The 22,219-nt window shown below is 37.5% G+C and overlaps 1 protein-coding gene across 1 annotated transcript in view; it reads right to left on the reverse strand.

Moving 5' to 3' along the window:
- LOC113233932 overlaps positions 1–22,219 on the reverse strand; it is a 32,524-nt gene that overhangs the window by 8,311 nt on the left and 1,994 nt on the right. Inside the window, exons 4-8 of the mRNA XM_026469168.1 lie at positions 18,226–18,381; positions 15,098–15,229; positions 13,203–13,403; positions 9,332–9,472; positions 7,212–7,364 (exon numbers count right to left, since the gene is read on the reverse strand). Of these exons, the coding sequence (XP_026324953.1) occupies positions 7,212–7,364; positions 9,332–9,472; positions 13,203–13,403; positions 15,098–15,229; positions 18,226–18,381 (783 nt within the window). The remainder of the gene's footprint in view (positions 1–7,211; positions 7,365–9,331; positions 9,473–13,202; positions 13,404–15,097; positions 15,230–18,225; positions 18,382–22,219) is intronic.

Below are 22,219 nucleotides of genomic sequence, written 5' to 3' on the forward strand. Positions count from 1 at the left end.
TGGAACTAAATACGAACTGGACCCACGAAAAAATAAAGACGACTATTAGTCAATACTCAAATCGATTCCATCTCCAGTACAGGAATGGCAATAAAGTGGCTGTAATTTCTTACACTACAGACGCTCATCAAACCATCAAACAAGGTCTTCGAAATGATGACGTTTCCTTCATCACATACACACGCAAGGACGAGAAGACTCCTAAGGTAGTCATCAAAGGCCTTCCATCGTGCTTCAAAGAAGACCTACCCGCTGAACTTGATAAACTTGGCTTTAAAGGCTGTAGTGTATCATTGCTGACGTCACGTAAAGATGGTAATTTGTCCTGTCCACCCTATTTGGTACAATTATCAGCAGGAGTTGACGTCTTAAAATTTCGTCAAATCAAATATCTGTTTAACTGCGTCATTAGCATCCATAAATTCAAGCCCAATAGTACTGTTGGCACGCAGTGTTTTAGATGCCAAAATTTTGGGCACTCGTCAAAGAATTGCAATATGCCGCCTCGGTGTGTGAAATGCACTGAGCCTCACGCCTCATCTGAATGTTCCAAAAAGGACCGCCAGGAACCAGCACGTTGCTGTAACTGTCAGGAGAGTCACCCTGCAAACTATAGAAAATGTAGTGCAAGAATATCCTATCTTGTGCGACTGGCACAAAAAAGAGACGAATTGGCAGAATTAAAGACCAGAACCTTATTACCACCTATCAGAAAGGTAGATAATCTGAGATCCTACGCTCACGTAGCTGGCGCTACTACCCAACGCACTAGCACAGCACCACCTGTTCCACCACCAAGGATGTCTCCCCCATCGAAAACGTCAAACATTATTCATGCTGAACCTCTGCCAGATGACCCCATCACAACAGAGATGTATCAAATTTTATTGACAATTCGTCGGATAAAATCTGAATTTATAGCTTGTACATCTCCTCTTGAGAAAGTTATGCTTGTGCTCACTCACCTTGGTCGTTATGTTTAATCGTAATGAACTTCGTCTCCTTTCTTGGAACGCTGATGGTGTTCGTGGTAAGATTATTGATCTATTAGATTTTGCTGTCCATGCCGTGTCTGTCGATGTAATATTTTTATGTGAAACCCGACTTAGCAGGACCACATCCCTTGCTACACCGGATTTTGTCTGTTATAGACAAGACAAACACCTGAGCGGTCGTGGTCAAGGTGTCGCCATCTTAGTTCGTAATGGTCTAAATCATTCCCTAATTAATATACCTGCAACTAAGCATATGGAGGCTGTTGGCATATGTATTGATATTTCTGGAATTGAACATATTCTAGTTTCATTGTATCAGTCACCTAACCTCCCCTTGCTCCAGCATGATCTGGATCTGCTCTTTAAACTTGGCCCTAGAGTCATACTTGCAGGCGACTTCAATGCAAATCATGACTGTTGGCGAAGCTGCTACACAAATACACGAGGCCGGGTTCTCTTTCGTCATATGCTACAAAGTGATTTCGTTATTAATTCACCCAACATTCCAACACAGGTGAATTACTCCACTCGTAACAGAGCTACTACACCTGACCTTGTTCTCTCCCAGAATATACCTAACATGAGTAATGTCGAGACTTTAGTAGCTTTATCTTCCAACCATTACCCCGTACTCTTTACTGTTGGAGGTGTTATTCACCGCCAGAAAAGTGTGCGCTTATTTCGTTATCATGACACTGACTGGAAAACATATCGCTCAATACTAGATAAAAACGTAATTCTTACACCTCTTACCTTTAAATCTGTAGACGATATTGATGTCGCTGTGAACCATCTCCACACCTCAATTCTAAAAGCTAGGGATGCATCTGTTCCCACTAGCAAGGTTAATAATGGTCTTGTTAAATTGCCCGGTTATATTACGAAACTAATAAAATATAAAAATAGGCTACGTTGTTTGGACAATTGTTTACCCAATGGAGCCTATAAAAGGTTCATACGTCTCAATATCCACAACATACAAGGACTAATAGTAGCGAATATCAAACAACACTCCGACAAACTTTGGAATGACAAGCTTGCCAAAATAGATAAAGCCAGTGCAGACCTGTGGCGTGTAGCTAAAAGTCTCAAATGTAAATCTCGCTATATACCACCTCTTAGGAATCCCGATGGCACAGTTACTACCTCTACTAGTCAGCAATGTGATAGCCTCGCCTCTGCATTCCACGACAATATGTGTCTCACATTAAATTGGCCCAGTACTGACCTGGATGTTGCTGTGCGGAATTCCCTTTCAACACTTGACAACCATTTAATTACAAATCTTCAGGATCCTGTCAGACCGTTGGAAATTCGCATCGTACTTAAGAGCCTTAAAACTCGTAAATCACCTGGCGATGACGGTATCCATAATATCTTACTGAAAAACCTGTCACAAAAATTAGTTGTATATGTTACTAAATTATTTAATGGTTGCTTACTTTTGGGATACTTTCCTAAGCAGTGGAAGACGGCCAAAGTAATTGCTCTCAAGAAACCTGGTAAGGATGACAAATTACCCATTAGTTACCGCCCTATTAGCTTGCTCCCGTGTCTTGGTAAATTGTTTGAAAAAACAATTTATCGCCGTCTACTGTCTGTTTCTGATAAGTGCATTATGAATGAGCAATTCGGTTTCCGCACGGCTCACTCCACCGTACAGCAGCTCGCTAGAGTATATGAACATGTCTCTCATAATCTTAACCTACGACAATCTACTGGTATGGTCCTACTGGATATCGAAAAGGCGTTTGATAGTGTTTGGCATGAGGGGTTACTTCACAAACTGGTAATCTTAAATGTACCTCTAAGCCTAGTCAAACTTATCAGATCTTACCTTGTTGATCGAGAATTCAGGGTCCATATTGGAGAACACAAATCATCCGGTCAGGCAGTGCCTGCAGGAGTTCCTCAGGGATCAATTTTGGGACCTATCCTATTCCTTTTCTACCTTAATGACATACCTGTCCAAGTTAGGACCAGTGTGGCCTGCTTTGCGGATGATACCGCTTCATATACATCATCCTTCGACGTAGACCTAATAATAGGACGCTTACAGCTATCTCTAGATCTGCTCCATGCCTATTTCACCAAATGGAAGCTGAAACTAAATGAAGCAAAGACCGAGGCCATACTGTTCACTCGACAGCGTAAACCCCCTAAAAGAATGCTTACCATTGGTGGTCATAAAATCTCATGGAGTGATTCCGTCAAATATTTAGGCGTGATCTTAGACAATAAGCTTAATTGGTCTAAGCACGTTGCGAACCTGCGTGTCAAAGGAGCCCAGGCTATTGGAGCACTGACTCCAATTTTAAACCGTAGAAGCAACCTGAGCCCACTGACGAAATTGAGAATTTACAGTGCTCTTGTGAGACCTTGCATAACTTATGCCTGCCCCGTATGGAGTAGTACTTGTATAACTAACTATCAAACTCTCCAGGTATTACAAAATAAATGTTTAAAAATAGCATTCAATACTCCTTACAAAACTAATCTTATCACCCTACACTCTATAATTAAATTTCCATTGCTAATGAACTTCATATTAAAAATCACACGTAAATTTTACGCAAAAAATTTCGTCCACAAAAATCCATTAATATCAAATATTTGTACCACTAAAATTACTAATCTGCCTTACATCGATAGATACGGCACATATCGCTTACCCCATCACTACCTTTTGTTTCCTCCGTCTGACAACAATAGTTGCTATGAGTATGCGCATGACCAGGTTGAAGAGACACAAGCGCCGTGCATGAGCGCGGGGGCTGCGGGACGGTTCTCGTCGCTTACTTTATACTGGTCGTAATTCGATCGCTGAGCTCGGCAAATAATTTTATTTGCACTCTACCTTATATTTGTTTGTATTAAATTATAACAAATCAAAATATGAAAAGAATTAATAGGTTATAAGTGATCAATTACAATGATTCACACTACAATCCTAGTTTTACGATTACGTCTTGTAATTACTGTACTTAAGCATCTACCTATGACGTAATAAGAAATATTTAAAAGATGTATTTAAACTTTGGTAGGTGTTTTTTAGCCTCATAAAGTGTTTAAAATTTTGATGTTGTAATGTGTAATTTAGTGTTTACATATGTAACTTACTTACTTAAATAAAGAATTTTAAAAACAACTGTTATCCGGAATCAACCAAAGCTAATTTTAGGTAGTATAGACTCTTAAACACCAAGCTACCGCTTCAATTCTATAATTTTGAATGGCGCCTGTGGCGACTCGCCTCATGCAACGCGAGATTATATGAAAGTGTGCGTTCGTACACGGTAAGCATCGGACGTACACGCATAGGTACAAGCCGCGCTGCTAAGTTTATATGGAGTTACCATACTTGTCTTATTACTGAGCAGTAGAGCTCCTTGTGAAATAAGTTGACACCCCCTAAACGGTGCCCAGAAACGACTTATACAGGTCGTTAGTATATCGTGCAGCATAATACGCTGCATGAACATCTTTTTTCTTAATGTTCTTAGTCTTTTTGGTTTGGAAACTTTTTGTGGTTTAGTCGGGCGTTTCTTGAAATTTAAAAACGTTGGGTTCTTTTTGAAAGTTTGTTTGGTTAGGTTTTTTGTTTTTTTGGTTGACAGGAAACTGACGTGCGGTTTTTTCTCTAATAAGAAAACGAACGAATCAACTTCATTTTTTAATTGCACGTAGACCCTCGATACACTTTTGCCTGGGTGCTTGATGTGAGTTGGGGGTACCACGGACACATGTCTGCGGTATGCTGAATGCAACGACTACCCTAACACCCGAGGAAATTCTGGATGCATTTTTAAGTACCAAGTGCTGACGACTATTTATTACCGTGAAGCGTTTCGTGTCAAAATTGCTGTTGACGTTAAAAAATTATTTTTGTTTACTGTTTTAATTGAGCGGTGTCGTGGATCAAAAAGTGCAGTGGCACAATCCCTAGGTTTTCCCCTCTTTATGTATGTCTTCGTAGCTTGTACTAATTCCGACAGTAGTATATTTTTGTTTACCTTTTTATAAATGTGATGTGTCGTAGTTTGTTCATCTTCTAAATCCTGTTGTAGTATATTTTATTTTCCTTTTTGTATGTGACGTGAGCTAGTTTGTATATTTTCTAAATCCTGTAGTAGTATATCTTTGTTTTTCTTTTTTATATGTGTTGTGTGACTTATTTTTCCCTATTTTTGATTCACCATGAACGCTCTTTTTGTAGAGGTAAAATTTGTCGTCTGATTCGAGGCCCAGACTCGGTCCACCGTAGCTCATACCCTGTTTGTGCTACAATTGTTAGTATACGTTAATATGCCCACTCTCGACGTAAGTATACCCGGGGAACATTAATTTTTTTTTAACTTTTTGGGGTGGTCAACTTCACGCCGCCACCCCAAAACGGCTTTTAGTGGTTCTTTCTACGGCAATCGTTACTATGTCGTAAGTATACGTAAGTATGCTCACACTCGTCGTACGTATACCCGGATAAATATTTTGTTTAAAAGCAAAATCTCCCAACTTTGTTTTTTCAAACGCACCCGGAAACGGCTTGCGCAGGTCGATAGCAAATCGTTAGTATACGTTAGTATGATTATACTATACATTCGACGGTATTGCCCCAAGAGAACAATGATTTTTTCAAGAAACAATTTCTTACGTGAGTCGTTCAAAAACGCACGTCGATTCGTTGATGTCTTTCACATGAAGCAAAAATCTAAATTCGTTGATGTCTTTTTCTTACGAATCACAAATCAACCGTATAAATATAGAATACACATGAGAGAAATGCTGTAATACTCAACCACAAGTTCTACGTATCTACATATACTATATGCTAAGTCAAGAATCACGTAATGTAAAAAAATATGCAATTTGGTAGAGTTCACCTAGATTAAGTAATGTACTATACATACGAAAAAACAAAATTGTCATGGCTACCGCGATTTCTCGCAATTCCGTAGAAAACAAATGATATTAGACACAAGCTGACACTCTCACAAACTAGTGTATTGTTCGAGAACTATCGGCAAGACTACGAACATAACTAGTTTAATACGTTACAAAATTTCACATTCAACTAATGTCGTGTTTTGAGGCGCAAGAAGATATTCTTATCACTGAAATGACAAAAAGTGTGGTAGCTAGGCTTTTTTTTTGAGAAATTCTCTCTTAAATGGAACATGGAATTTCTTTCGCAATGAAATGTATTGTTTTCAAGATGCTACTAAAAGTTGCTGAAGGGTATACTAACGATTGATTTATTGTTGTTTGCTGCGCAAGGGATGGTTCTTATCACAAAAGTGATTTAAAGCGGGGCAGTCAGTCTGCTTTTCAAGAAAATCTACCAGAAGTTTGTAGTTGAATAGAATTTTATTAAACGCAAAACGACTAGTTTTCAAAGTCCTACCGAGGGTTATTGAGGAGTATACTAACGGTTCAATTGATAATAATTGGTGCGTAAGGGGATTTTCTTATCATCCGAAAAAACTAAAATCAGGGCAGCTGGGCTTATTTTTTAGAAAGGGACTGATTAGTTGAATGTGAAATTTTGTTACGTATTAAACTAGTTATGTTTGTAGTCCTGCCGATAGTTCTCGAACAATACATTAGTTTTTGATAGTGTCAGCTTGTGTCTAATATCAACCCACGTGTGTTTTTGAATGACTCACCTAAGAAATTGTTTCTTGAAAAAATCACTGTTCTCTTGGGGCAATACCGTCGAATGTGGGTATACTAACGTATACTAACGATTTGCTATCGACCTGCGCAAGCCGTTTCCGGGTGTGTTTGAAAAAACATAGTGCATTTTGTTTTTTTTTTTAAATTGTCCGGGTATACTTACGACGAGTGTGAGCACACTTACGTATACTTTCGACATACTAACGATTGCCGTAGAAAGAACCACTAAAAGCCGTTTTGGGGTGGCAGTGTGAAGTTGACCATCCCAAAAAGTTTTTTAAAGAAAATCATTGTTCCCTGGGTATACTTACGTCGAAAGTAAGTGGGCATACTAACGATATACTAACGACCTGTATGGCTCGTTTCTGGGCACCGTTTAGGGGGTGGTCAACTTCACAAGAGTGGGCGCAGTGGCAGCGCCCTTACGTTCTTTGCGATTTAAAGCTCTGAGTGGTACTGCAACTGTTATGAACAGGCGTGTCACTAACCACCAGGCGCACGACTTCTTCGTCCCGTCACTTGATATTATTAAAAAAAACTTACTTTCTTAGTAGTTTCCGATAGAATTGTGTTAGTAATGTTAGTTATTCCATTAAGAGTGTCGTTAGTAAAACAAAGGTCGGAAACTGTCACAGCCATGACGAAAAAAACTCCTAATAGCGCCCAAGCAACTAAAATTGCTAAAAATGTTGGTAGCTGGAAAAAGAAAGATAACAATTGTAAGGTTCACTAATTTGTAAAAATAAATAAATAGAGAATATTAAACGAAAAAGTAGCAACGTTGGTAACTAGGGGTTTTGTTTGGGTTAGGCTGAACGTCAGTACGTTGGTGGGAGGTTTTAATGCCGGGTTCACGAGTTTTTCACTTGCATTTTTCGCTTGCTTCGCTTGCTTGCAAAGATCTGTCGCGTACTCGTAGGGAGGACTGTTCACGACTCGCTCGCTTGCGTCGGCCCTGTAGCTTGCTTTGAATCGGATTTCTTTGCGTTGCCGTTGCGTGAGTTTGATATCTAGCAAGCTTGATATTACCACGCAACCAACAGGGAATGTTTGCATAGGACAGCACCACTGGTCAACCACAGAGCAGCAACGTCCACGGGTCCAATACAACCAAAACAAAGGCAAGACGCGTAAAATATCTCCGCAACGCAACGCGGATAACTCGTGAACGCCTTTGCGCGGATAGAAGATTTCTACGCCGTGCACTCAGCCAACGCAAACAAGCGAAATACGCAAGTCAAAGACTCGTGAGATCGTGAGCGCATAAGAGTTTGGACATTTCAGTCTTATTATCGTATTTCAGGCAGTCTTTGATCGGTTTTGTGAGAGATTAGCTCGGGCGAGCCTACGAGGGAGAAGCCATATTAGCTAAGTTGAATTGTGTTGTGATAAACCTGTTACCCATCTATTGTTGATTGAATATACAGATTAATAATTAATATTGACAGCAAATGTAAACACGTCTGAGTTACTAATGACTACAAGCTTATTGAAATGTAGGTACACTTAAACAAATGGGACTAGGGGTCTACTATCGTTCTCCGTCCGACTTCACTCCGAAACATCGAGTATATAACCAGAAATAGAGACGAAATATGGGCCATCCACCCCTGGCAACTCATCAGACAAATATCGCTTTAAATATCAACTCTCGTTTGCACTGAAATCACAAATTAGAAAGCTGAAATAGTACAGCGCTAACAACAAATTAGAAAGCTGAAAATGAATTGGTCGTTTTGAAGTGAGACAATTGACGAGTCAATTATTTCGAATTCAGACTGGCCAATCGGAGCGCAGTTGTTACGGTGATGATTTGGCAGAATAGTTTTCAAACAAATTAAATGACATTTCGTCTTTCTTAGAGCATATAGAACTCTAAGTCGTCTTTATTTCTGGTTATACTATACTCGAAACAGTTACTATGAAATAATTCTGGTCAGAATAAGCTTTATATCCTTTAAATACGAGCGAAATAGGCATTATGCGCTTGCTTCCAACCCAGTATTTAATAAATCCCAATGCCCTTTTTCTTCCAGACTACTATAGCCTTGAAATAATACAAATGCGAGTTTCAGAGAACTTTTTTTTAAATTAAGTAAAATTCGTAGCTAACCGATTTAGTCGTTAGATAAAATCGTTCGATAAAACCAGTCATAGCGCATTTTAAAGTAATTGGCAGAAACAAAGCCTCATTCGCAACGAAGTATTTGATTTATTTCCGTTTTCATATTTTATTTACTACATTATTTTTATTATTTCAAACTAAAAAATCTGGAAGAAAAAGGGCATGCCACAAAATTATTTTTAAAGAGATTGAAGAAAGAAAATTATTTAAAAAAAATTACTTATTATAAAACACTGTGTGTGAACGTAAAACACGCGATGTCCTTTTCACTCCATTTCGGCTTAATGCGATTCTGTATTGATAAGTGTTGTGATTCCCTTAGGTGAAAGAACGGTTTCCTATCCCAAACCTTCAGGGAGCTGTCGGTTTGTGCTTGATCTTAGATCTTAGTGGGCTGGTATAACTAATTGGCAAACTAATTGACCTCAGCATCGTAACAGCTTCAGTTCAGTATGAGTCATTCTGATTTCTTTCACGTCATTCTACACCGAACCTACGCATAATACATCTACATCTCTTTGCAATTTTAAACACTTACTTTAAACAATATGATTACTCCTCTAAGACAACGTGTTGAAATATTCTTCACGGTTAATAATAATAGAGATGGTACAATAAGGAGACTCAACCAGAGCACAACTTGTAAGGCAGTAATTATTATATCTGCATTCCACATACTCTGCAATAAAGCAATTTATTGCTACGATAGTTCGAAGTTAAGGGTAGGCGTTCTGTAGGTATATGGGGTACACGGCTCTGACAGAAAATATTTTGAGACTAAGAGCGGTTACACACGGCGGTTTTCGGCAGCAATACCAAAAAACGTGCAACTGCATCGCGACACTAACTATTTATAGGCGTTTGTATGCTTGCAAACGTCTGATTGCAAGACTGCCACGATACAGTCGCGTTTGTTAAATCATTAAAAATGTGCATCGCGATTGTATCGCTGCTTAAGTCGCGCTTAGGGCATGCAAAAACCGAGTCATTACGAAAACAGGTTTTTTCGGTTTAAAAAAATTTTATAAAAATATTATGGGATATTTTTCTATTGTCACCCAAATAATACTTTAAAAATGTCATGTCAGAATACTAAAATCAAATCAGTTTTGCAGAATATTTTTATTCTTTATGGAATTCACAGTTTCAATGAGATTGATCAAATTCTCGAGTTACAACAAAAAAACAAATCAACAACACTGATATTCTAAAATAAATATGCATATTTAGGAACAAGCAATTAAATATCTTCTTATTCAGTCTGTCTATGTATCAGCATTAGGCAGACATACGAATATAACTATTGCTCAATTTCACAACATTAAACATTAACAGGTCACGTTTTAATTTCTGAAATAGTCCGTGGGTAAAAAAAAATTGTCTTTACATTTATTTCTCGCTAAAACTAAATTTTAGCTTGTTGTTACATTCGTAAAATTCACTGAATCTGGCGACTAATTCGCTAAAACGGATAAACGGGAAGGATGAAATAATAAAACCACAAAATTTTTTTTAAAGTTATTGTTGCTCTCTGCGTATGCACGCATACCTCACTCGCCCCCTCGCCACCCGAAGGTTACCTGCAGCACCCATTTTGCGGACACTGTCGCTGCACTGCAGTTGGGTACCAGAGTTCCTAGCATTTTTTTTTAATTTATTTATTTGCATTCAGGTAACAAAGACCCATAAATATACCATACCTTATAGACTAACATACATAATAACACAATAAAAACACTGACTAATTATTATTAACACGTATTGTCTGCAACGTGTGACGCAACGTGGGTGTCACACGACCCCCATCGGCCAAAACTCATCTTTCATGAAGGTCGACAGATGTGGAGTTGGTACTCTCACCACATATGAATTAAAATTTACATCGTGGCGGGACACCAACTACTCGACTCTCAGGGCAGCATTGGCTTTCACCCGTATATACTCCACAATATCGGCAGACTTTGTGGAGTAATGAAGCCTATTTAGTTAGCGTTTATTTATCATTATTAATCACGATACGATGATATCATGAGTTACGAATTCACGTTTTAGTAGTTTTAAAACAAAACTGAAAATCCAGAAAAACCCGAATATTCATTAGCTGAAAACCAGGATCTAAAATGGACGGTTACTTGGTTTTTTCGGTTAATCGAGTAACCAGTTTGTATGCCCTAGCCGCGCTTATATGTACAGGTAGACGATTAGCGACTATATCGACTAAATCGCTGCAGACGCACCGCTGCGCTGTCGAAAAGTCGCAGTCTATAATCGCTCTAAGGTGTATAATGTACTTTAAATATTGTGGATTCAAACATTGACTTACAATTATATGGACGTCGGGTCCGCGCTAAAAAGTGTCCGCACTTGTAAGGCGCTAAAATCGTATACAGAGCGCGACACTCCCCTTTAGTCTTCATTTGTTCTACGGACAGCGCGATACTGCGATGACATAACAATTTAAATTTCGAATAGGTTGACTTGGGACATTTTTTTCGTGGTTTTTGTATTAGACCCGTCGTCCATTTATTTGTAAGTCAATGGATTCAAAGGACTTTTTGCTTGATGGACACATTATTTTATGTTTACAAGTAATACAGTATTCAAAGACTTTTAGAAAGTTATTTGCTCCATCTGGGAATCGAACCGACCAAATGTAAAAAATCCTGTATTTTTATGATGCCGATCGATAGGGTCAATTATAAGGATTAATTCCTTATAATTAACATAAAGGGTATTCCATTAGAGGTTGGTAAATTTTGAAAGTTCATAGTGGCCATGTTATCACGGCTGCTTTTGTCAAATCTGTTGTTCATTTTTCAGTCAATGCAACGGTGTGCGCGTAATAGACTGCCTCGGTTTCTCATAAACACTCTCACGAACATTCCCATATCTTTCTACATAAATTCTGTTTATAGTGCCCCTCTCTATCAACCTTTTGGTTATGCGGGAAGGGCACTATGACCTGTGCGAGCGAACCCGCACAGTGACCGTCTTAAGTCAGGTCCTAACCCCAGATCAGCTCGTTTGCGCGGACTTCATCTGGTTCTCTGTAAGGCTAGTGCCTTAGGTGAGCCGCCCCGGGTGCACGTACAGCACCATCCCTATTTTCCAGATAGGTACCGGAGCTGTAAGCATGCTCACTTCCCGTCGCACTCTGCACTACTAACGGTTGCCACCGCTGAGCCGTCGACTCACGACTAAGTCGACTACCGAATCTCCTCATTGGTGACGAAGCTGTAAGACACGCTCATTTCCCGATGCCGAATGAACGGCGTCTCTCCAGTTCCCAAATTCCTACGCTGCTGGAGGGACCGGAGGATGTCTAGCTCATACTCTACTAGCTCTCCGGGCTAGTGCCGGAGATGCCAAGTAGCAGTGTCCTGCGACAATGTCCGGACACATCTACCGACTTAAAGAGCAAATCACGTGTCCTCTCCTTGCAGTGGCGATGTTTTCAGCAGAGTTACGGGTTACGGGTGTTGGCTGGTGGTTCACTGATCCGGTCGACTCGAATTTGGTCACCAAACGTTGAATAGTCGACTTGGAAGGACGGCCACGTAAACCGGAAAATGAGTGCTATGCGCGCATCGTTGATGCAATAGAACCCCCATTTTCATAATATTTTTTTTATAATTTGTACGTGTTGCTCGACGCTGTAACTTTCCATAATGATTTATCTTTAATGGCTGAAAAATAAACACAGATTTGACATAAGCAGCCTCAACAACATGGCCGCTATGAACTGTCAAACTTTACCCGCCTAATGGAAAACCCTTTAGTATCTGTGCTTTGTCAAAACTACTCGTAGCTGTCTTAAAAAAATTACGCGTTCGCAATGGAAACAATATCACAATTTATTTTATTGGAATTAATTTCTTTCGATCAATATTAGTTTTTAAAACAATTGGCGACGGCGTAAACATAATATATTTGACTATTTAATACATAATATACGTTTCTTTTTACGGCAGCTAAAATTCTTTGAATGCAAGTAATATGAGTTACTAGTACTACGGTTGGACAATTCAGATCATCTAAAAAAAAGAAATGGCACTGTACAGTTCATATAGCGTTATTTTTTTGCTATTTTTGGCAAGGAATAGATAATTTCTTTCCAACAATCTTGGGAAATCATTCGTTCTTTCCAATCAATTTAATAATAATAGATTATTTGGTTAAGTGGTTGTCATGGTATGGATATGAGTAATGTCGTTATAAGCTTACAATAAGATTTCATTCAAGATTGTTTCTTAAAAGTTTGAGCGAGCATGCATATTATAGGCCAGCACGTACCACCTTAATGAAATTACAAATAGACATACGTAAGAATATCTTTTATAACAAATAAAAATAATCTCTCTCCGCTATACAACATTAAGGAATACAGCTCTCGAAAATATATTAAGTACCTCAATAAGGTCTCGAAGTCCAGGTTCCGATTCCTTCGTGACTTGTTGCACTTTTTTAATAAATGCTCTGTATTTATTTTCAAAGTTGTTCTCCATTGCTTTAGTTATATTATCGATTTCTCGAACCAGTCGTCTTTCATGATACGAAAAACTTGGTTTTCTATACCGAGATAGTGTATCTTTACTATATTTATCAAAAGTCTGTAAAAATAGTTGACATTAGTAAGCATTAAAAAACAAAGATGCGAATGTGATCGTCGAGTCATCTCAATCAACAAATTTATGTTAGGGACTCACCACATTTATTTACAAGTAATCGCCTTGAGCAATAAAAGCGAAAAAAGATGGATTCACAATGCACAAATTCTGGCAATATATTGCCGCAATTTATATCGCGTTGCGTGATATCACCTTGAATTGATCAATCAGGAGTTGCGACTTTAACTCCTGATTGGTCAACTCACCAGGCCATATCGCGCAACGCGATAAATTGCAGCAATATATTGCCAGAATTTGTTAATTGTGAGTCCACCTAAAGACGTTGTGCGAGTCGCCGCTCGGATCGCCGAAGCGCAACGCACAACATCATTTTCTGACTGACCAGCGATACAATGTCGACAAGTGTGGTTAATCTCTTAGAGGACATGGACACCACATCTAAATTATTTTAGTTAATATTACAGTCAATGTTACCAATATCAAAAACATATGTTTTATATCAAAAATTGGAAAACAATTGAAGTAATTTTAGCCATGGTACAATAACTCATTGGAACTCAGCTGTAATTATTCATTATGTGGTCAAGGGGCATCATCATTTCAGTCTGACGAGATGTGAATAATGAATTTTGAACAAATGGGAATAGTCGTATGCTGAAACCGGAATGAACGTTAAGAACGAGTGAATGGGATAACATATGATGTAAGCGCGACTTGTGTAAGAGACTCCCCTTTTTTCCTATATCTATGCATGAGATTCGCTCTGGACCTTTTGGAGGGAAAAGTTACGTTTTTATTTTGACTTTCAATTATTTTGTGAAATCTAGTTTAAAGTGGAATAGGATAGTGCTATTGTGCCTTAATCGAAGATTAAAACGCGAAATTATACGAATCTCGAACTAGAATACCCGTAGCGGCCCATTTTAAGGAATCCCGAGTCAATCCAAGCACGCCGCCTCAAATTGCCTATCTTCTTTGTGGCGGCCATATTTACAGAAACATAATTAAACTTCATGTGTAGGCTGATGGCTTTGCCAAAGCCTTAATAAATTAAAAAAAAAAAAAAAAAAAATCTATGCATGTTACGCAGTAGCGTACGACGATGATTGTTCCGACCAGTAAAAAAAATATTATAAATGCCAGCATACACCAGGAGATCATTCCAATGTGAGTTTCCACCTGGGTATTATTGGTTACCGTATTTTGATAACCAATTTGGGAAGTCACTTGTAGCTGTAGTTTCGGAGCTTGCGAGTTATACATTTTGATGTGCACGAAGCCAGATATAATTTATATTTTATTTGCTACATGAGTCGCCGCGCCAGCGACAATACTCAGTTAGGGCAGGTTCGCTATATAACCATAAAGATTTCCCCCCCGTCAAAAAAAAAAAAAAAAAAAAGGTTCGCTATGTAAGGTTATAAGGCTTGCGAGTGAAACAACCGAATGACGATACAAGACTGACTTTATTGATCAAGGGATAATATGTATATATGTATTATACTACACTAAGCAAAACATCTGTATCCGCAAAAACTGCAACGATAGATTCGGATGTCTATATTTAAATTGGGTTGCAGATACAGACCGCGACGGCATACCTAATGTGTACTATGCTACGATTTTTTTACTGGTGACTTGTATTCAATTATAATATTAATAATAGATAATTTTACCTCATTTATGTTATTTAAGAATCCGTCTGAGGTTTCAATCAAATGGTAAACTCGATTGACTTGTAAATTCACACTGAAAAACCCACATATACACAGAAATATGCAAGTTAGGGTGAAAATCAACATCATCATCTGAAAATAATAATAACAAAGCAAACTATTTTGCGAGTGTTAGGGTGTATTTCATCGCGCTCACCCCGCGCGGTCGCCGAGCGGAATCAGCGTGCCGCCGCGGAGCAACCGCGTGCGTCTACTGTCATGGCAAAATACGCTCTATTTATTTAGCTCGTATTGTATTAGATTAAGTCATATTGAAATAAATTTATCTTTACCTTTATCTAAGCTTTTACGTTTTAACTTAAATGTGCTTCCCGGACACGCGTACGAGTCTGGCGTGAATTTGGTGTACGCGGCAGCCGCGACCGCGCGGTTGTATTATTCCGAGGAATTAAAATGTTGTTGTCTAATAAATAGAATCCAGATTCGCCATTAATGTATGTACACGAAGGCGTGGTAACTGAGTGGTCGCCGCGCGAAAACTTTCGTCTCGTGTAACTGGGTGCTTAATAGTCCACGTGGTTAAAAATGACGCATTCAATGAACAACAGCATCGGACGTCTTTTGCAAATTAAAAGAAAAGTTTTTCAAACAACTCTTTTAAGTAGCCATAGAGCTCTCCTTGTAGAGTTCGACCAAGGAAGTACTGCCTTACATATTATTGCCGCCTGCCTTACATACTATATTGCCGGCAAACAGTATAAACAGTATAACAGCATTACTGTGTACCGGTGTGTTTTGTATGGCGAGTGTGATGGTAGGTAGGTACATGGAACCTTCATTTCTTAGGTTGACGGACACTGTAGCAGTGCTCTTCAGATCTTTGCGATTTATAGGTCTGAGTGCACCAGCAGCACGACTTGGTCGTTTCACTACTTTTTAAAAATAAAAATAAACTTCACCGAAAATATGAAAATTTAGACTACAACAATTTTGTTGCAAGAATTTTATATTTAAGAAAAACAAACCAGATACACATATGGAAGACTGTAGTGTAAGGCGCCGCGCAAACGTGTGTCTTGTGTTGGTTACAAGCACCCGGCAATAAGAAGTGAAGATTCAATTTTCATACAAATTGCGGTTGCGGCAACCATGGCAACCGACGACAGTGTCCGACTGCCGCAATCAGCGACTGTGTGCGATTGCTGCAACCGGCGACTGTGTCGATCTCAAATCAATAGTATGAAAATAAAATATTCGCTTCTAGTTGCCGGTTGCTTGTATCCATCAAGTATATAACCAGACATAGAGACGAAATAAGGGCCATCTATTCCTGACAACTCATCTGACAAATGGGCCTTATATCACTTTTAAATATCAAGTTTCGTTTGCGCTGAAATCACAATTTAGAAAGCTGAAATAGTACAGCGCCAACAACTGACCTGTGTGTACATCTCCGTATATTCAAAAAAATCTTCTGAATTTATTGTAATAAATCATTGACTTACAATTATATGGACGTCGGGTCCGCGCTAAAAAGTGTCCGCACTTGTAAGGCGCTAAAATCGTATACAGAGCGCGACACTCCGCTTTAGTCTTCATTTGTTCTACGGACAGCGCGATACTGCGATGACATAACAATTTAAATTTCGAATAGGTTGACTTGGGACATTTTTTTCGTGGTTTTTGTATTAGACCCGTCGTCCATTTATTTGTAAGTCAATGTAATAAATATAATATGTCTAACTATAGGATGCTGTTCTATTAGGTGGTGTAGGAAAAACAGCAAAACGTCTAATTACAAAACAAACGGAATCACATTTCATCGGTAATTAAATACGCAATTTTTCAATTTTCGTCCATTATAGCAAGGCTCAAGTTAAAGTGGAAGTTTTGAAGTGAAACAATTGACGACACCCGTCAATTGTTTCGAATTCGGGCTGGCCAATCGGAGCGCAGTTGTTGCCGTAATGATATGGCAGAATAGATTTCAAACAAATCAAATGACATTTCGTCTCTATTTCTGGTTATACACTCGATGCTTGTATCCAAAACAAGATACGTTTACGCGGCGCCTAATTTGGGGTCCGCAACCAGTGGTTTTTACCAATCCATTTATTTGTCAAATACTAAATCTAAGCAAATCATTAAAATCACTAACTTCTAAATTTCTCTTAACAACAATACTTTTAAATAATGAACTTGTAAAATCGATAGGTGGAGACTCCGGAGTCCGAAAATACAGAGTAGTCTTAGCTTACGTTCCAGCCTCCCTTAAAATGCTGGATAAATAAATATATAATAAATGCTGGCTGGGCAGCGTTTACTATATATTTATTTAACGGTAAACTACGTCGAGTCTTCTCGTCACCCATACAAAGATTGATAACGGAGGTTTTCAATCAGTGCGTTATGACATACGGAGTTTCACCTATTATGGCATACGGAGCCGAGACGTGGACACTCGCGATACGATTAGTTCACCAGTTGAAATTCGCTCAGCGAGCTATGGAACTAAGAACTAAGGTCGCCGTTACATAGCAGGAAAATAAGCAAGCTGAAGTGGTAGTGGGCCGGCCATATCTGTGGAAGAACCGATAACCGATGGGGGAAGCGAGTTCTTGAGTGGAGACCACGGCTCGGAAAATGTAGTGTAGGACGCCCTATGGCCAGACGGAGTGACGATTTACGAAGGGCTGCTGGCAGCAGATGGATACAACGAGCTGAGGACTGGGCGAAATGGCGCGCATTGGGAGAGGCCTATGTTCAGCAGTGGACTACGATAGGCTGTTGATGATGATGACGATGATAATAATAGAAATAAATAATAATTATTTAAATAAAAAAAATATAAAAAAAAAAACCAAAAAGGGTTCCACCAACGATTTTGCAATGGTTCACATAGAAAGACTACCTCGTTGACTAAGACGCCTGCTCTCAGTGATAACGAGAAGCATAGGTCAAGTATACAAGTATCACTTTCGTATATAGGTGGATTTTAATCGTGTTCTAAGGTTAATATTTTTCTATGTTTCCGATTTGAGGCTTAATAAGGTTGATTTATGTACTTAGCTTAAAACACCTGTTATTCTCTGATAACTTCCTAAAAGAGAAATTAAAGAAAGTAATACCGAGTAACAGCGCATTCTAGGCGTTCTACGGTTTTCTTCTGGGCATATGGTGCTGGGGTCACTAGCGCGAAACATGCGGAACAAGAACCCCGCCAACAAGATAGACAAGAGGATACCACCGCCAACACCGACAGCAAAGTATGGTAGTAATTTGTCCTGCAACAAAGTTATAAATAATATTTACATGAACACAGTAAGTCAGTTTTCATTATCTAAGACATTGTGGGTCAATCATCTAAGAAGATAATTACATTTTTTTAGTAAATTTTGTTTGGGAAATTATTATTTTTTTGCTCTTTATTTATTAAGGGGTTTGATCGTGAAGAAAACACTTAATAAAATCCAGACAGATAAATCAAATACTACCTAACCAAACACGTATACAAAATCTTCGCGGCACTACATGTTGGCTCCGACAGAACAGTTTGAAGCCACCCAACATTAAATGTTCGAAAACCAGCTTGTACAAATAACCGCGCCCTGATAGGTTCCGTCCGAACACATTCCATGAGCAAATGATGTACATCAGGAATCCCACACACTTCGCAATTCGGTGAGTTCACCCTCCGCATCAAACACAAAAAATTGTTTAATGGAACGCGTCCGGACACGAGGAGACTTACTCTGATTCCTTTTTCCTGGGATCTTATATCGAAATATTTCTTCCAATGAGAATGGAACTTGCTCTTATAGTTTGCAACCACTTCATAGAAGTCAGCCACAATATCAACCTCGGGCCCCTCTGAAGCAGCCGCAATGGCTAACCGGTCCGCTTCCTCATCCGCTAACGAATAAGTAACAGTTACCGAACCTCCCTTTTCGATTTGTGACAAGTTTTCAATTTCATCCTGTATTTGAGCTAACCATATTGTAAACCTTTATTTCATTGAATAATAAACGCTTACTTAGATAATAATAAATATTGATATCTATTTGTTATTAGGAGGTTTTGTTAATTTTAATATACCTACTTATTAAAAACTTATAGTTGAATATTTTATTTACAGTTCCACTGTATGTTTGATCTAAGTAATTTTCTACATAAACATTTACTAATATGAGTAACTATTCAATCAAGCTTTAAAAAGTAATATTTATTTAAAAAATTTTTTTTTTTTTTATTAATCTTTATTTTTTACGTTAATGTTAATATATCGATAAAATGTTAGTAGTTTTTGCATGTAAATTTATTTTTCTAATTTAATGAACAAGAGCTGCGCTCTCAACTTGCGGTGCCCTTGCAGGGTGCTACATGTACAGTCACAAAAATTGTAAAATCTTGATTTTCTATATAGCTTGCAAATAAAGATGAATATGAAAATATGAATATTTATAAATCGACCAGAACAACATAAACAAATTTCACCTTATGACTATTAATTAAACACAGTTTTCAGTTTGGCTGTTCCACCTTTTTTCAATCACACAAAATATCTGGTAGTCTCTTTATAAAAAAAATTTTGAACGCAATCCGTAGCTACAAAAGCAATCAATTGTTTGGAACTTGTGTGATTAATATCTTTCATTACTTTTTATATATGACGAGGTAATTCATGCAACTTCAAAACCTTTCCTTCTGCTTTTTCTATCTTTCTTATATATAGACTATCTTTCTTTAAGCCTTTTATATCGCTTTCGCATCGATTGGATCGCTTATTATCTTCGCTTATCTAGGACGTTCCTTCATCTTCTTAATTTTCAATTTTTTTTTCTGTTTTGATTTTCTTATTATTTATTCACATTCACCGGGAATCAAGCAGTAATATAAAATTGTGAAAATCAATAATATTAACTAAACATTTATATGAAAAAACGTAGAAAATTCTTGCTTTTCAAAGAAAATATAGCTTCAACTTCAGTTCTTTCCGACTTCGGCGGAAGCTTTTCTGAATTAGGTGACATAAAATCCACCGACACCAAGGCCACGGGATTCAGAATATATATATATATATATATATATATTTTATATTACTTGTATACGACAATACTTCTAAAAAAAGTTGTTATTATATTGTAGTTGTTACAACACATTATAAAAAATATTACGTTCAACCATAAAATTTAGTTTTTGAAATATCGTATACACTGAATTCAAAAGTCAACCTGAACCAAATCCACCGAATTCGATATTAATGATAGAAAAGTCCTAAAATCAGCAAACAGACCATCCATCTGTTTTCTCCAGCCACAGGCGTGATGGACGAATAACACGAACGAATTGCGAAGCTTCTAAAATGCTTCACTTGTGACGTGTAGCATGATTAGTAACGACCACCGCATTCCCGCGTAAGTCTGGGACACGCAGCAATCTTGGTACTGTGATAAAACTATTGTCTAGTTTATTGTAAAATTCAGATTATAAGTACTATCATCTAATTTATTAAACATGAACATATATATATTATACAACCTTACAATTTACAGTTACAATCTTAACAAAAATGACACTTTGTGTTCTTCATTCGGGACACGCCACCGTTGTCAGGTTTTAGGCGCTTCAGATTTTTTTTCCAAAGAGTTTGTACTCTCCAATTAGCTTTCGACTTATGATATACTCTGTATTTTTTGTAGATTTTTGTTCTGATAAATTAGTGGAGTTTAGTGCATGGACACATTTATAAGCTATAATAACATTTTCAAAGATAAGAAATTTGTTCTAACAAACCAGTTTATCTTTATGCTGGTCGTAATTTGCGGTTTTAGAACACATCATAGAGGGTTTATGATACGTATGTAGATAAAATATTATTTGTATTACCACGATATAATTATTATATTTTCAATGGGAAATTCAAGCCGCTATAAAATGAATCTTTACTGTAAGTTAAATGTCCCAGTGGTTGACGTTTATAGACGGAAAATCACGTATTTTGTCAAAAAAGTACATTATTATCAGTCATACTGACTACCTAGATATGTTAACATATTAAACGGTTTGTCATTTATCTTCTAGGAACTATAAAATTAAAAATAATCATACGCATTATTAATATATTCCAGTTTTCCGCTACCTCTAAAATTGTACCAGTGTATGATGACAGGCAAAATTTCTAATGTCCCAATAGTTGACTATGGCACAGTGAGATCGGAGTAACAGTATTTGAAAGGATGTTATGATTTCATAGTTATTTAAACGCATTAATTACCTGATAACAATAAATTTAAAAAACAAGAAAAACCATAATCTATCGAGATAGTTTTATTAAAATTAATAAATAGTTACTTACCTTTGTAGTCAAGGTAAGTAAGTGCCTGCAAAAAGCATACAAAATAGAAACTAAAATGAGAAAATATAGGATGTAACAGAAAAGTGTAGTTATATTAAAGGACCCAAAATAATGCGTACTTCATCGAGAGTCTCTGTACAAAATTTCAAATAAAAATTAGTTACTAAAATGTTGATATAAATTTAATGAAATTTTAAGTTAGTTAAATTTTATACAGTAAAATAATCCGCAATATCTCATATTTTCTCGTAGCTGCTGCGATAGAAATTCATCTTGATACTTCATCTACCGCCTTCAATACGTCACCATCATAATAAGATAAGAGAATAAGGCGACAGCCTTAATGGCATTTTTACATTGAACAACCCGTAACCAAATAGTTGACACTGACATCTCAATATTATACAACTGTCAATTATTGGCTCCCCATAGTAAAACATTCTTTGACAGCCATGTCAAACACTACTCAAACTACCCCTAGAAACTTGTCACTAACAGAGTAATCCAAACTTATGTTCTCCGTCCTTACAAAATGGTCGAAATTAAGTTTTTAAAAATATTCACGTATACGAGTGCTTGACATGGGTGTCAACTACTAGTAAACATTAAACTCTAAAATAAAATATGAAGGATATACATCAATAAAAACACGCAAAATCAATTGTTTTTACAGTTATCTAATAGTTTTAATAAATACTTACCGGTAATTAATAATATTACGCTTGATAAATTCACTTGAACTACTCAAAGTCTTAACGATTTCTATA

The sequence above is a fragment of the Hyposmocoma kahamanoa genome, unplaced genomic scaffold, assembly GCF_003589595.1.
Source record: "Hyposmocoma kahamanoa isolate Upper Pololo Valley unplaced genomic scaffold, ASM358959v1 80, whole genome shotgun sequence".
NCBI classification, from domain to species: domain Eukaryota; kingdom Metazoa; phylum Arthropoda; class Insecta; order Lepidoptera; family Cosmopterigidae; genus Hyposmocoma; species Hyposmocoma kahamanoa.